Here is a 16,278-nt window from a genome sequence, read left to right on the forward strand (position 1 = left end):
AAAACTCCACTCGCGCTCCAGGGGCTCACTCCCCAGGTCCTCCATACTACGGTTTTACAGGGATGCTCTACTGGGACACGGCGAAATAGTCAGAGAGTGTGACACGGCTGGGGCCGAGGCAGTTGTTGGAGAAGGAGCGGTCGTGGCACCGCACCGGGCTGACTCCTTCCCCCCAAAGCATTCCCCCGCGTGTGCCCCAGGCGTGCCATTGTCCCACCGGGATTTGTTCCGCCACAAAGAACCCAGCCGACGTCAGCACAAAGAACCCAGCCGACGTCAGCACAAAGAACCCAGCCGACGTCAGCTGCAGGGCAAGAAATCAAGACACCGTACGAACCAGAGACCACAACCTGAGCGACCTCGCCCCGGAAGAAGGTCACGTAAAACCCCTTTTTTTTGCGCAGCTTCTTGCAGCGACTCCCCGTTATTCCTTCCAGCCCAGCCTCCGGCCCTGGGGACACCGACGACGCCCCCCCCCCCCCGCCCCGTCAGCCGACCGCGAAGGCGGCTCCAGGGACGCTCGGGAGACCGTCCCCCCCTGCCACGGCCACCACACGCGCGGGGACGCCCACCCGGCCCCCCTTCCCCACAGCACCCCTTCGCCCCCGCCGTCAGCACAAAACCAGCGACACGACCCAGCGCTCCCCTCCCCCGTCAGGCGGCCCACGGCGACGCGAGGGGGGGGGATGTCAGCCGGGCCGGCCCCCGCCGCAGGCGGGAACTCAGCCGCACGGCCCCGGGGCGCCGAGGAGCGGGGAAGAAGGGGGGGGCGGGCGGGCCGGCGGCCCCCTTCAGCCCCCGTTCTCGGCGGGGATTGAGCGCGGCGGCCGCCGCCGCCGCCCCCACAGCGCCGGGGAACGCCCCGGAGGGCGCGGCGGGGGGCGGCCCGGCCCTGCCCGCCGCGCCCGCCCCTTCCGCTGCGGAGCCCTCATTGCCCGAGCCCCCGACGAGAGCGGCCGCGTTTCTCTTGTCTCTCGCCGCTCTGAGCCTTGCTGGTGGGTGTGGGGGGGTCGCCCAGCCCGTATCAGGGCGGCTCGGTCCCCGCGTTGGCGGCCGAATGGTGTCCGAGGCGGGTCGGCGGTCGGTCCCGGTGGGATGGGGCGGCCGGTGGTCGGAACCAGGCTGTGGTTCCCCAGGATTTGGGTGGGATTGGCGGCCCCCGGCCGTGCGAGGAAACTCGCCTGGTGACCTCGTGTGCCGGCGGGGGCGGGAGGGATGTGCGGGAAGGGGAAGGTCGGAGGCACCGCGCGGGGGGCCGTGGGTTGAGCGAAGGGAGCCTCGGGGCTGGATGGAAACCAGCCGGGGAAATCCCAGCGGGTTTACGGCTCCCGAACTGGTTCGGGCTTTTGTTACCGGTCGCACAGCCCGGAGGGGCGTTTGGAGGGGGGCGGATGCCAAAGAGCCGTTGACGCAGAAAGTATTTCTGCCTTCTGCGGGGAGGCTCTGGAAACTGCGAGCGGGAGGATGTTCTGCTGTGCCGCCAAAATAGCGTCTGGCCCCCTCAGCCCCCCCCCCCCCCCCCCCACTGGGCAGCAGCGAGCGCAGCAGGGAGGGATGGGAGCCGGAGCCCTGTGGCCGAAGAGGGGTGGGTGCACGGGTGGGCTGGTGACCCGTGGGGTGGAAGGAGTCCTGCGAGGAAGGGCAGCGTGCCCCCGTGCTGCCTTACATAAACCCCCGTCAGCAGTCCCTCGCAGCGCTTCCATCGGCAGGCTGCCGTCTGCCGCAGGCGACCGCTTCAGTTCCCAGCGTGCGTTTTGGGCCCCCCCGGCTTGCTTTGGACCCAAGCTTTCCGCCTCTCCTTGCAGAACACCATGGCTACTCTCAAGGAGAAGCTGATGACGCCCGTTGCTGCAGGAGCCGTGGTCCCCAACAACAAGATAACTGTTGTGGGGGTTGGACAGGTTGGGATGGCCTGTGCTATCAGCATCCTTGGAAAGGTACGGCTCAAGGTCAATGTGCTATTCGGGTTCTGCGCTGCCTGTTTGTCTTAGCGGATGGTGGTAAATTTGGTAGGTTAGTACAGGAACGAATCATTTGCAGTTCACCTAAGTAAGCAGTGACCTACATTGTTCATGCAAGGCTGACCGCCCCATTCAGTTTCTCCTTGTTCTCTCACCTTTCCATCTGTGCCTAGCAATAAATCTCCTGTTAGGCAGAGTTATTTTGCGAGCTGCTAGGAAAATGTAGTGAGCAATGGCTCTAAAGACCCTGCCAAACTTTTCTTTCTCTCTTCACTTTTCTTATTCTTCCACAACAAAGCTGGAGTTTGCTTGGTGGGAGAGCTCTGCTGGGCAAAGAATGTAGACAGAGCAGAAATCCATGTAAAATACAGGATAAGAATCAGAACTATGTGTGTTTGCTTTTCAGTCTTTTAATGTGCATGTGCTATAATAACTGAAAATACTGCTATCCCCTTCAATAGGCTTCTTTATTTCTCTTAAGCCCTTACTGCTTGGTTATATGACTTTATTGTTTCCAGAGAGGTTTAGGTAGTTTTCCAGAAACTAAAAATAGAAGGCTGGACTTGAGGTTATTCTGACTTTTCCTGTTACTGGTTTCTGGGGGTTTTGGCAAATTTCATGTTGCAGTCTTTGAGCAAAGGCTTATTATGCAATAAGGATCTCCTGTATTTTGCACTTTGTTTTTGGAGAATATTGTGATTTAGTTAAATTTGATTCCTCTCCTGCTGTTTTTGAAAAGTCAAGTGGGCTCTGCAGATCTTTTTTTAAAAGAAGGCATTAACAGATATGCCCTATCCACTTGCAGGGACAGATACTAAATCAGGTAGCTCACAGTGAGATCAAAAATCTTGCATGTACTACTAAACTGGCTGTATTTTATTTGGAGATAATCCTTCTTCTACCTATTTTCTTGAGGATGCATGTTTTTAAAGTGCTGGGGTTTTAATCATTAAAAAAACTTCTAAGGGTTTTCACTTGCTGATATTTGTGAGCAAGGAAAAACTGATAGTAAGAAAAGACCACAGTACTGATCTGAAAGTAACAAATAGTTTTTAAAGCTATATAACTGAAGGAGAAATTTAATGGAAAAATGATAACAGTTCATTGTGGGGCTTTATATTTACACTTTTTAAGCAAGTGTTTGCCCCTCATGGTCTGAACTCATCAGTTTTTGAAGGAGTACTGTAACCTGTAAGACTGGCAGCGAGGGAGCCAGGTGAAGTTACCACAAATGTCATGAAATCCAGCATTCATCTGTTTAATATGCTCCCTCGAAGCAGGATCAAATTGTGCTTTCAGAAATCTAGGCACAAAGTTTTAGTATTAATGAGTTTTATGCACCAAACCCAGAATAAAAACTGGTTTTAAATTTTTCAAGCTGGGATTATGGCATGGTGGAGTTTATTTCAACCAGGCTTCTGCTCTCTTACTCCCACAAGTATAAGCAGCAGTATAAAACACTTTTATAACAAAACCATCTGATTCTTGTCACTGGATTAGAATCATAGAATTGTTTAGGTTGGAAAAGACCTTTAAGATCATGAAGTCCAACTGTTAACCTAGCACTGTGAAGTCCACCACTAAACCATGTCCCTAAGCACCACATCTACATGTCTTTTAAATACCTCCAGGCATGGTGACTCAACCACTTCCCTGGACAGCCTGTTCCAATGCTTGACAACCCTTTCGGTGAAGAAATTTTTCCCAATATCCAACCTAAACCTCCCTGGTGCAACTTGAGGCCATTTCCTCTTGTCCCATTGCTTCTTACTTGGGAGGAGAGACTGACCCCCACCTCGCTACAACCCCCTTTCAGGTAGTTGTAGAGAGCGATCAGGTCTCCCCTCAGCCTCCTTTTCTCCAGGCTAAACAGCCCCAGTTCCCTCAGCCGCTCCTCATCAGACTTGTGCTCCAGGCCCCTCACCAGCTTTGTTCCTTCTTTGGACACGCTCCAGCACCTCCATGTCCATCTTGTTGTGAGGGGCCCAAAACTGAACATGGTACTTGAGGTGCGGCCTCACCAGTGACAGAGTACAAAGGGATGATCACTTCTCTGCTCCTGCTGGCCATGCTATTTCTGATACCGGCCAGGATGCCGTTGGCCTTCTTGGCCACCTGGGCACACTGCTGGCTTGTATTCAGCTGGCTGTTGACCAATACAATGTGGTTTTGACTAGTGCAAGATGGTTGGCTCCCCAAGATATCTTTTTGTTAAACCACGGCAGAAAATTTTGTACTTATTTTCCTGTTCTTTACTATGTAGATGCAGTTGAGTTTTAGATGGCTTTAAATTTTATAAAATTAAAACAGTGGGATAATGCTAATTTCAGTTTACTGGTATAGTATTTAATCTATAAATCTGAATGACACTAAAACTTCCATGTTGGTTATTTTTAGCTCCCTCTGTTAGAGACAAGTCACTGTTGTTGCCATACTGTTTTAGAAATGGAAACATCCCCACAGTCACAAGTCAGCTGTTTTCAATGAGAATATTTTAAGCTGCATTTGGTGATTGTGTAGACTTCATTCCTGTGTGTGCTAATAATGAGCTGAATTCTTCTCTAGGCAACACTAATGCAAATTCATGAAATTAGTCACTGGAGATATTCCAGGTGCTCTTCTGTTTCAGTGAGAACTGGCTCCTTGAACCTGCCGAGTCTGGTGCATACTGGTTGCAAGGTCTAGACTGAAAGTCCCATATTGTCAGACTGTGAGTGTGTAAATCTATCCATAATCACACATGTGAACACATTCTTTTTTCAAATTCTGATTACAGTAACTTCATAGTTTAACACCAGTGACTTCAGTAAAGGATACTTCTTCATAATGTTTAAATAACTGAGACTTTAATTTTACCCTGCAGACTATTTTGAGAGCAGAGGTTCTAAGGTTTTCCTTCAGCAGTTGATCAAATCAGCTGTGAAAGGAAGCAATGCAGAAAAGTAAACTCTTGACATTATTTTAAACTATGAAATGAAAAAATTAAATAAGCCTGTTGCTAAATACATCTTTCCACAGGAAAAATGGTGTGTATTGTTGCATGTTTAAAGTAGTTTAGTTGATGCTAATAATTAATATTTCCATGTGAAATAATGATTGTTACCTTTTATATAAAAGTAAACAAAGCTTGCTTGCAGTAATATTTTTGATAGCATAAAAATGGTTTAACTATGCTGTAGATACCTAGGAAAATAAAAGTAATTTGAATCTCAGTATAATTTACTGAATGGTAAGCCTTTAAGTATAGTAGAATTTACAAGGGTAGTAAACACTTATGTCAAAAGGCAGTAAAATCTTGCATTAGAGCAGAATGCCTTTTTCCTCCACCCCTGTGTTTCACTGTTTTCCTGTTCTGAGACTGTATGGCATTAGATCCCAACTTAACCTGGCTGGACAACAAGCATACATGGCTAAATCTGTTCTGCAAAGTAAATATAATGTAGTAGCTCTAGTAGAGAAAAATTAGGTAAAGAATCTGTTTTCTCTTGATACTGTTTTTAGTATTGAGAAAAATGAGTCTGTTCCTATTCTATATTTTTGTGAAATGAACTGGTTGAAGGAATGGTATAAGAGAATAATTATTTTATAATTGAGGTGTGTTCTTTTAGGTATTTAAATATTTAAAATAGGCCTATTTGCTGGATAGATTTAGAAGGTTTGTTACAACTCTGAAAGATGCAACTTTTTTCTTAAGATAATAACTAAATCATGAAGTGCTTTGCTATCAAAGGGTTAGCTGTGTCTGCCCTCAAACTCCCCACAAATAATACCTTTTCTGGAAAGTCTGAATGAGTTTCATGAACCTGTGGTGTAGTGGCCTCTGGCTTCGTTACTGTGAGATACATCAGAACACCGAGATAGTGTGGTCCTGCTGGTTTACCTTTGGAGAAGAGAGGCTTTCAGATGTGTAACGTGTTACTTTAAAATATAGTATAGCTCAACTCAGGGGTAACTTTAAAATGCAAGTTAACTGCTTCATTGACTCCTTCAAATTTTGTTGTTTTCAGGGTCTTTGTGATGAGCTTGCTCTAGTTGATGTTTTGGAAGACAAACTAAAAGGAGAAATGATGGATCTACAGCATGGGAGCTTGTTCCTCCATACTCATAAGATTGTGGCAGACAAAGGTGAACCTCGGTTTCTTTTATTTAATACTGATATTCTGTGAGTTTGCTTAATAGTGGAGCATTAGTTGTGTAATGCTAAAGAACTTCAAGGGTTTGGCATTGAAAAGTTAAAGTATATGAACTGGAGTGAGAGTTTGGATGAACACCATAACAATGGGAGTGGCTCTCAGTCTGGGCTTTCTCTTACATTTCTAGTGGCCACTTTACAGTTTTGAGCTGCTTGACTAATATTGATTTTAATGAAACTCTTAATACCTCTGATGTAGAAGAAATAGTATTGTTATTTGGATAGTAGAAATGAGATTCAGAGGGGTTGAATGTGCTCTTAATTAAGACGCATGTACTGATATGCCAGGACAATGTTAAGAGATGGTGCTGGCTTTAATATTGATATCTCATGTTTTTTGCATTTGAATGTGTGCACAGTGGAGAAGCTACTCATAATACCTGTATGAACACAATGCTATTGAAATTAGTGATAACTATTTAACACATTCTATATCTTCTCCCCCATGCTCTGTTGTAGACTATGCTGTCACAGCCAACTCTAAGATTGTGGTAGTAACTGCAGGAGTTCGTCAGCAAGAGGGGGAGAGTCGTCTCAACCTGGTTCAGAGGAATGTGAATGTCTTCAAATTCATCATTCCTCAGATCATCAAATACAGCCCCAACTGCACCATTCTGGTGGTTTCCAACCCAGGTAAGGCAATCTTTTCCTAGAACACTTAAAAATTGTATTTGTCAGAGAACTAGTGTTTTATGTTATCAGTCTTCTCAAGTACAAATTGAATGTTGAAAATTAATAGCTTTGTGTGGACATCTGCCATGTAGTTGCTAACAGCAGAATACAAACAAATATTCTGTATTTTCTGATGCTCTCTATTCAGAACTTCTCATGGTGTCTGTGTTTTAGAAGCATACCTCATGGTAAATACTTCAGTTCTTTACATACATACTTTGGCTTAAGCAGTAGGTAGTTTAAAATTTTTCTCTCTAAAGGAGACATCTGCTCTGCTTTTAAATTGTTTGTAAATTATAACTTTCTTTTGTGTCTGGATGTGATACAGCGTATTTTTAAGGATTAAGAACTTACCCTATAGTCTTGGCTGTATTTTCAGGAAAAAGAATTTGCATGCTGAAGCCTATGGTGGGGGAAAGGTTAACCGTACTACATAGTTCAGTTAGATTAGAAAAGACTTAGTTATAACTGCGCGTATTTCTGTACTCACTTGCAAGCATCTCAGCGCTGAGACAGCTTGGATATTTGGATATCTAGAGCTGACTGTAAACATCCTCATATGCTTTGTAGGGTGTCTCTGTAGGGCTGTCTTTGCTTGATTCAATGTCTGAGTAAAGCCATTACTACAGAATGCTAGCATTGAAGTGATGCTGCTTTTAAAGATAACTTGGCAGAGTCAAAATGGTGCATGTAAAGCTAGCAATTCAGCTGGTGGTTGAGTAATTAGCTGGTGTACAATTAATACTACTGAACACTAGTCTACTGAGCAAGTAGCTACTGTGCAAGTACAATAACTTATGGCAATTTTAAACACTTATCTAAGAATCCAACTGAGCCAAAGATCAAATTGTTCTTGTTCTAGCAAGGCTGAATTCAAACTATAGAAGTCTTTCTGGTAGAGCAGCTGCAGGAGGAGAATTCCATGTTGCTTTTTCAGAACTATTTTTATAATGCTTTGTTTTCTCAAAATGTGTGGAGTTTTGTCCACTAGTTTTATATAGTGGAAGTTATTGTGAGCCCATTAGAAGGGACTTATGGGGTGTCCACTGCATGTGTGACCTTGATGTCCTTCCCTGTTTAACTTCCCCAGATCTGTCTGGGCTCTAGCTCAGATAGCACTGTCCACAGCCTGTCCTGTGGAAAACCCTACTGTAGGCGAATGATGGGATTACAAAGCAGAGCTCGAAGTCTGCATGTGTGTCTCTGCACCTGACTTGAAAGCCAGACTGTCTGGAGCAATTGTAGCTGTTTGATAGGGAGGTGCTCTGTAGTCTGTACAGATTACTGTGATCCTGGCAGGAACTGTCCTAACAAGCTATAGGGAAGCTATCTATGCCTGATGAGCATGCCACTTGTAACAGCAAGGTGTGAATGCTACTGAGATGACATGCTGTTGGTGCTTGAGCAGAGCAAATGTTGTATTTCAGATCTATATACACAAATATACTCCCTCCTGAGAACTGTCTGGCTTTTGAGAGTTTTTTGAGCCATGATTAATTATTGCAGCCTGTTTATTATTGTTGCTTTGAGGTGTGGATTAGAGGTTTTTTCTTTGCTCACATCCCCCTCTTTCTCTGACCCAACCTAGGTTTGTTTTTTTCTAAAACTATTTGTAGAGCCACATGCAGCTAAGGCATATTGCTTATCTGGCTTTTCATGCTACAGAGGTAATCAGTGTAGAAACTGCTTAATGTGTGACTGTTCAAGAAATTAAACTGCAGTAGTTAACAACTGGAAATAGAGTATGTAAATCTCAAACATGTTTCACTGTAAATTGCTTTACCTCTTATTGTGATGATAAAGTGGAAGGTAACATGACTTCAGGAAATTGCTTGAATGTTTTAGCCACATGAGTTCAGTCTCAATTCTGGATGCCCCAGGGGTTTAGCTGTGACAAAGTGCCTCCAACTTTAGCTGGTAGGATACTAATCTCCAAAGACCTTCCTCAATTTTCTTTGAACAGTAGCTTGATGGGTCCTAAATTTCAAGTAGTGTATTCATTTTAATCCCCCAAACAGTCAGACTTAAAATACTTCGACCAATGAGCATAACTGTGTTTTGAGTTGTCCTGATTGCCCTCTTACTTGCAGTAAAGTAATTGTTGCAGCATTCTTGGTGTATGTGAATTGTCTCATTTACTGTGCGTGTTTTTCTTTTCAGTGGATATATTAACCTATGTCACATGGAAGCTGAGTGGCCTGCCAAAACACCGTGTGATTGGAAGTGGCTGCAATCTAGACACAGCTAGATTTCGCTATCTGATGTCTGAGAGACTTGGTATCCACCCAACCAGCTGCCATGGCTGGATCTTGGGAGAACATGGTGATTCTAGTGGTAAGAAGCAGTTCTGACCTCCCTGGGAATAAGCAATACAGTGTTAGAGGTTGAGGCCTAAAGGGTGTTACGAAATTCTGAAAGAACAGATGCAGCTGAGCTCAAGTAACTAGTACTTTGCTGTATTTTTGTGAAGGTTAGAGTTGAGTCAAGTCCAGGAAATGTAGCTAGACATTTTTAATAAAAGTGATTGTGGCTGTATGATTAAACCCTGAACTGAAAAGGCCAATTTTGTTAGCTAAAGTTGTGTCCTGAAGGCTACGGCTTATTATTTTTGTTTATCCTCAGGTTTTGGAGTATCATAATATAGCCTGTAGCACAGCTTTCCTGTGAAAGCAGTATTAGCTCTTGTTAGGTCAATGACAGAGCTTGTTGCAAGTAGTAGAAGCTAGGAATACAGATTCAGGCTAACAAAATTATCCCTTTTTGTGACTTTTCTCCATGCTATTTAAAAGAGAAGATGGTTTTAAAACCATGTGAAATCAAAGAAGCTTATTTGCCTTAATTCAGTTCACTTATTTCAAGTCTGAAATGATGCAGCAGAATATCTGTGTAGATTTGTACTGGTTTAGAATTCTAAGGGAGCCACCCTTTCAATGTCCCATTGCATTTGATCAAAGTACAGTGTCTGATCAACAACAGTATTTACTGAAGCCAGCCCTACGTTGTAATGAAATCAGAGCTTGGCTGAGCATACACAGAGCTCATCTTGCTTCAGTGTTACAGCTGCTTTTGCTTGAAGTAACTAAGAATTCCTAGTTACTTCACAGGAGCTGAGAGTGAGTCTGCCTGTAAGCTTCCCATATGGAGATGTGCAAATCCCTCTCTTGATATTCTAAGTTTGCATATTGCTACCCTGTTAGGGAAATAAGAGTATAATTCTTGAAGGCTAACTCCAATACTGATTAGTGGGACAGCAAATACATACTTGCTGCATTTTTTGAGTAAAATTAGTTTTAAAAGGTTGAACAGCTAAGATGTGCCCTTTTGCTAGAACTTGAGGTTTCTGACTTCAAAAGTAGCTGTCTACACCCTCCAAGGACTGAAACTTCTGTTGTTAATGTGTTGTGATTGACTTGTTAAAGTATTTGTTAAAGTAGTCTTATATTTGTCCCCCAGAGTTCTCAGAATTAACTGTAGTTAAATGAAAACTTTAAATCTGCCTCAAACATTATGGTGGTTCTGGCTATTAGTACTTTGTTTCCAGTTATCTTGGACAGGAAAACTGGAGGGGGAGTTGCTAAGTGCTATGGAAACTTATGTCCTCTCTCTGTTATAGTGGCTGTTTGGAGCGGAGTTAATGTGGCAGGCGTTCCTCTCCAGGAGCTGAATCCTGCTATGGGAAGTGACAAAGATGGTGAGAACTGGAAGGATCTCCACAAGCAAGTAGTTGAAAGGTACAATGGCTTGAGGAATAAGGTGGATATATGTGATGCTGAAAATAGCTAGTCTGCGTGCTGCCTCCTTGTCACTGCCTCTCCATTCTGCTGCAGATTTCATGCCCTTTTATTTAGAGGGTTGCATGAGTAAGTGGAACTGCTGGCTTAAACACCAAGATGTGGGATTTCAGTTGGTAAGCTTTATTATCCTGCAGCGAGACAAGCTATTGCATAACATACCCACTTTAGTACTGCAGTGCTTAGAGGTGTGTGCACTTGCTTTCTCACAAGTAGCTTTTTAAATGGTTAACTGTGTTTAAAAGACACAAGACTCTAAGAAAAGGTAGTATGTTTCTGTGAGCAGAGCATTGGAGTTGATTTGGGAAAACTTGTTCATTAATTTAGGGAAACTTGTCTAGAGGTAACTATACATGTTGCTAAATCACTTGTCTCACTTGTGAAACAAGGACTATACTGGTATAAAGTGTACACAGATGTTGACTAAAAAAATTAGGGGGTGTGTGTAGGTAGTGCATGGCTCTGACTGTTTACCTATTCCAAGTGCATTCAGAATGATTGTGCCACTGACTTGGAATAGAGAACTTCAGTCGTAGGTGTCTGTTTTTCTACTTAACACTAAAACCTGTTCATAGATGGAAACTATATTTCTTCCAGCTAATCCTGGGAGAACAACAGGGCTTCTTTGTGCATATGGGATACTGTAGACTTTATTCTCTAATGCTGAAATATGTAACTCTTTGATGTTTTAATTCCAAAACTTACAATGTCACAAGTTTTTCAGATTTTTTTCAATGGGAAACATTCACTCACCTTAAGACTTGGCATTTGCACAGTGTCTTGAAGACATCTTAATGCAACTGTATTTCAATATTTCCTTAGTGCCTATGAGGTAATCAGACTTAAGGGATACACAAACTGGGCTATTGGCCTTAGCGTTGCTGACCTCTGTGAGACCATGCTGAAGAACTTGTGCCGGGTTCACTCAGTCTCAACACTGGTAAAGGTAAGAAGTGGTGGCTAACTGGATGCTCTAGTCCATTTTGTTGTTACGGAAAAGTTAAATAGTCTCAGTTAGCAAGGTGCTGAACAAAGGAAGCTTTGTAAAATACTACTTTGAATTTAAAATGGGAGCTTACTATTGTAATTTTTTTCTAGTATGACCTCTTAGCCTACACTCCTCACAAGTATGGAGCTGAAACTAAATTCTCTTTACGCTATGCAACTTTGTACTACCTTTGTGTAAAGTTTACCATGTATGGCATGCAGATTCACTAAAAGGAAGTTTCAGTGCAAAAATGGGAAACTTTATGGAGGCCCAGCTGTGATTCCATGAACTAGTGCCTAGCAAAGGTGCTAGGGAAGAGAGCTGTGTCCTTTTATAGCTGGTGTAACTGGCTGCATGTAGTCTGTACCAGTTGTATAACCTCTGGTGCATCAAGGACTCTGAGTAGGCTGAACTTAATGCTGCCTCTGTATATGAAAAAACCTGCCCTAATCCTATGTTTTTTAATTTTGTCAGCTACTTGCTGTATATAAATAAAAGTGAGGGGTTTGGAGGTGGGGTTCTGAAATCAGTCATCTCAGTATTGCCAATCACTTGGTCCAAAACAACTCTGTACTTTTTATTTTCTCCAATACATTGTGACTGAAAATTTTCTGCAGGTTGTGAAATGATAGTCTTGAGCTCTACTCTCAGAAGGCTTCCTGCTATATAAACTAAAAGCACAGCTAGGGTGATGGGTTCATGTCCGAGTGATCTGTTTTGTTTGTGGCAGGGCATGTATGGCATTGAGAATGATGTCTTCTTGAGCCTTCCTGCTGTCCTAAGTGCCTCTGGATTGACAAGTGTCATCAACCAAAAGCTGAAAGATGATGAGGTGGCTCAGCTGAAGAAGAGTGCAGATACACTGTGGAACATCCAGAAAGATCTCAAAGATCTGTAATTCATGAATGTTAGATTCCAGCCATAGAAAAACAGTGTGTTGTGTGCAAATGTGGGCTCTACTCACTATACATCTCTACGGTTAACATTAATGCTCTTCCAGACTGATCTTTGTCCACAGTAGCTAAACTTACGCTTGCTGTAACGCACAGACCTTATGAACAAATAAAGCAACTTTCAGGCATGTTTTGTTGTCCTAGTGACTTATTTTCAGTATTTAATTTATCTAGCTTAGTCTAGCATTCTCCTTTAATGTTTGCCACAGACTACATGGAAGCATAGATGCACATGTCCTTTTAAAAGGTTACAAACAATGTAGTAATTGCCTATGGTGGGATTTCACTAATACAAAAAAGGCTTCCAGTAAGATTGTATGACTTAGTTTCAATCCAGATGCTGACTAAGTGTTGTTCATTCCCAGACTTCTTTCTGATACAGTACTTGCTGTTTTTTACTGATGGGTAGAGGAAATGGAATGGGGATCTGCCTCTGGGCCACCTGCCAAAAATATGCCAGTATTAAGATTCTGTATGCCACTGGCCTAGAAAAAGGGTTCTGTAGATCCTTCTCTCTTCTGGATTCAATTCTTTGCCTGTTATTGGTATCTAGTTTTCATAATGTTTAGAACAACCAACATTCGTTTCTATTTGATTACCAAAATCCAATGTTTTTTAGAGTTAGGCTGAAGTCCAATGGTAATCTTGTTTATAGAACAAGTCAAATTGGGCCTTTATAATCTCTAAATTTCAGAATGATTTTTTTCATAAGTGCTTATATACTTGGGAGAACAGATTTCAAAAATCCCAATGTTTTATTTCTTAATCACTTACAATTATGGAATAGATATTAACCATAAAATAGCCAGTACTTGCTTGGCATGCCTTGAACTGCTCAACCTAAATGTCCAGGGGACAAACAGTATCAAATCCATCTATCTTGTATCATAATTCAGGGGCCTGTGAGTCTTGTTTCATAACAAATGGTCTAAGTTCAAGTTGATTTAAAGGCCTTTTCTAGCTCCATTAAAATGCTTTGAGTAGTAGACTAAAACACTTTCACAAGCAAGTAGCTTAATTTTTGTAGCTCCCTTTAAAAGAAAAGGTCATGCAAATCCTGTCATATTGCAAGATAACTGCTATCCTGTGATTTAGTAAGTATGTAATGAGTGAAATATGCATGGGATGATGGTGGCAGCATTATTTACAACGGGCATCCCAGGGAGACTGTAGGAGATGTTTTATTTTCAGTTGCATGCTAAATGCCAGACTTCTGGTAGGGTAGGGAAGAGTTTCTACTTTCATAACTCAGTGTGGAGATCTTACTGGAAGGCTTTCCACACCTGGAAAGATTAGCTTAAGTACCTGCTGAGAACTGTTGGTGATCGGCTGTCAGGAGGTAAATGGCATAAGCTGCTGCTGTTTGCAGGACACACCCATTGGCAATTTTCACCTGAGCATGCTTAGCTGGCTACCTTGCACAGTTCCTTCCTGGCTTTGTTCTTACACTGTTCTTGGTTAATGAAAAAATTCAGAGCTATGTTGTGGGACATTATCTTGCAGGATTCTTGACTGATGTGCATGAAAAGGCATCTGTTGCCTTGGAGATCAGGGAGTGGGCCCTTTTCCCTTCTGACAGTGAATCTTGATATTTTTTTTTGTCTTTAAAAGATCACTCAGCTACAATAAAACTGGGTTTTGTCCCTGATTGCATCAGGTTGCATTCCTTAGCCATTAAAAATGTAGGGTCATACCTTGTTCTCTAGTCAGCAAACTGAGACTGAAAGTAGGTTGGGACATCTTGAAAGAAACATGGTAATCAGTGTTTGAGCTGGGAAGCTACTGTCACCTAGTGTTTGTCATTCCTTCAACCCCTTCTGAGTCCACAGAGGTTTTTTTGTTAGTGATCATCTAGACTTAACAACAGTACAAGATTTGTGCCTAGACATTAAGCAACCAGAGAGCTAATGACAATCTCTACTATAAAAAAAAGTGTGGTCTGTGACAAAAAAAAAGAGTGAGTGGATACAGATGAAGCAGGGAGCTGAAGGAATGAGTAAAGAACATTGGTTTGCCTGATGAGCACTTTTCTTAGCACATCAGCAGCCTCACTGTACCAACTTCTACTTCTGGGGAGATGACATCATGAAGGAAAATTGTAAGGAATTTAAACAACAATGAAGTGGCCTTGTGGGTGTTATGGGGAATTGGTTCAAAATTGTTAAATAGGAATTAGTATCTCAAACTAGGGGATTTAGAGATTTTGTAAGTAGGCTCTTCAGATTATTTTTTGCATTCACTGATGTTTGTAAGCCCTATGCAAGGACATTAATTGTATTGGTTTTTGTTAGGAGTCTTATTGCACAATCTTGTATCTTAACTTCATTGCAGTCACACGGCTGTAGAATAGCTTCCCTACGTATGCTTACACAACATCAGCATATCTCTTTGTGTTACTTGGAGTCCATCCATAATATAGTCTTACATCAACCATATAAATTCCTTAATAACTCTATTGCCATAGTATTTTATCTCTAAATGACATCTGTGGGGATTTTGTGAACATAATAGACTCATGTTTATCATGCATATGCTTCGTTCATACAGCCCATTGATACATGAACTTTGTTCTTGTTTTATCCTGTAAAAGGTAATGCAGGTTTTTAACCACATTCCTATGTGTCAAGAGGTACCTTTGTCACTCCTTGGTCTAACAAAATACATTGTGGTGCCATTGGACAGAGCAGTATAGCCAGTAAGCAGCACAGCAGAACACTTCAGAAAGTGGTAAGGACAGCTCGTTTGACTCACATGAGGTAAGTCCAGTAATGTTATTTTAATTGCTGTAAGGACCTAAACCCCCTTGCGTTTGCAGGTATATAGATACAGGTTGCAGAATAGAAAGTCTGACTACCCTGCAAGTGTCAGACAAGAGACACTGACAGACAACAGAGAGAGGAGGGATACTACTGGTATGGTTGTTCAGAGGACCAGAACTCAGTCCTCTGAGTTATGCTCAGGCTCAGATGTATGCTATTAACACCATATTTGTATTGTGGCTTTCCAAAGCAATGTACGTGAATGAGAGGGAGCTTGAGTTTTCCACCTGCACCTCCAGAATGTTGAGATAAATGAGTAGCATCCTTTCCTTTATTATCAGTCTGCATAGCAACTGTCTGCAAGCTTAGTAAAACAGCAGTGCTGTTAGTGGTAATCAGCCATTACCCAAGCAAGAGGTGGGCTTGTTCTGAGCTCAGATGTAGTGTTAAATCTGCTGCTTTTGTAGTAGTCAAAGGATAAAAATGGGGCAGGGAATCGAAGGCAAGTTTAAACAGTGAAATAGTGTTAAAAAGAATATGTAGGTGTAGAGCGATGGAAAATTTATATATGCATTTTGCTAGACTAGTAGTGCTTACATGATTTTCATACTAGCTAACTTAGAACTGTGTTTTATAAGTGGGTGACTTGTGTCTTAAGTTCCTCACAGAGTTCCCATTATCGTTGTGTTTACAGACTTCATGTCAGCCTTGTGCTGCAAAGAAATGCTGTTTATACAGATATAAATCAGAACAATTAAGCCGCAAATTCTTAGTGGAATGTAGATGCTGAACTCTCACTGATGTCAGCGTGACCAGGAGCCCAAAAACATTTCAGAGTCAGATCCTTATATTGTAGTCCAGAATGACATAATGCCATAGTATAATGGCCTCTCAGGGCAATGCCCAATTTTGGGCATTTCTTTCTTCTATGAACAGTTCTCCTCTAATGCATGTCTGTGAAT

At 42.6% G+C, this 16,278-nt stretch overlaps 1 protein-coding gene across 2 annotated transcripts; it reads left to right on the plus strand.

Annotated features, from left to right (window-relative positions):
• Positions 1-350: 350 nt before the first annotated feature.
• Positions 351-12,685, plus strand: LDHB (lactate dehydrogenase B). Of its 2 annotated transcripts, none has more exons than XM_075051456.1 (8): positions 351-375; positions 1,806-1,937; positions 5,969-6,086; positions 6,613-6,786; positions 8,986-9,159; positions 10,439-10,556; positions 11,439-11,562; positions 12,335-12,685. In XM_075051456.1, the coding sequence occupies exons 2-8, from the start codon at positions 1,812-1,814 to the stop codon at positions 12,500-12,502; spliced, it is 1,002 nt and encodes a 333-aa protein (XP_074907557.1). In that variant the 5' UTR covers positions 351-375; positions 1,806-1,811; the 3' UTR covers positions 12,503-12,685. The 2 variants fall into 2 exon arrangements, with proteins under 2 accessions (XP_074907557.1, XP_074907555.1); XM_075051454.1 differs by lacking the exon at positions 351-375 and adding an exon at positions 843-995.
• The last annotated feature ends 3,593 nt before the right edge of the window (positions 12,686-16,278 follow it).

Source organism: Buteo buteo, chromosome 19 (genome assembly GCF_964188355.1).
Source record: "Buteo buteo chromosome 19, bButBut1.hap1.1, whole genome shotgun sequence".
Classification (NCBI taxonomy): Eukaryota; Metazoa; Chordata; class Aves; order Accipitriformes; family Accipitridae; genus Buteo; species Buteo buteo.

What these genes read in the sequence shown, in the direction of transcription:
- LDHB (XM_075051456.1), top strand. Translation starts at nt 1,812, where the DNA reads ATGGCTACTCTCAAGGAGAAGCTGATGACGCCCGTTGCTGCAGGAGCC. An exon ending in TAAGATTGTGGCAGACAAAG is followed by an intron (nt 6,087 to 6,612) that starts GTGAACCTCGGT and finishes GCTCTGTTGTAG; the next exon opens with ACTATGCTGTCACAGCCAAC. An exon ending in TCTGGTGGTTTCCAACCCAG is followed by an intron (nt 6,787 to 8,985) that starts GTAAGGCAATCT and finishes TTTTCTTTTCAG; the next exon opens with TGGATATATTAACCTATGTC.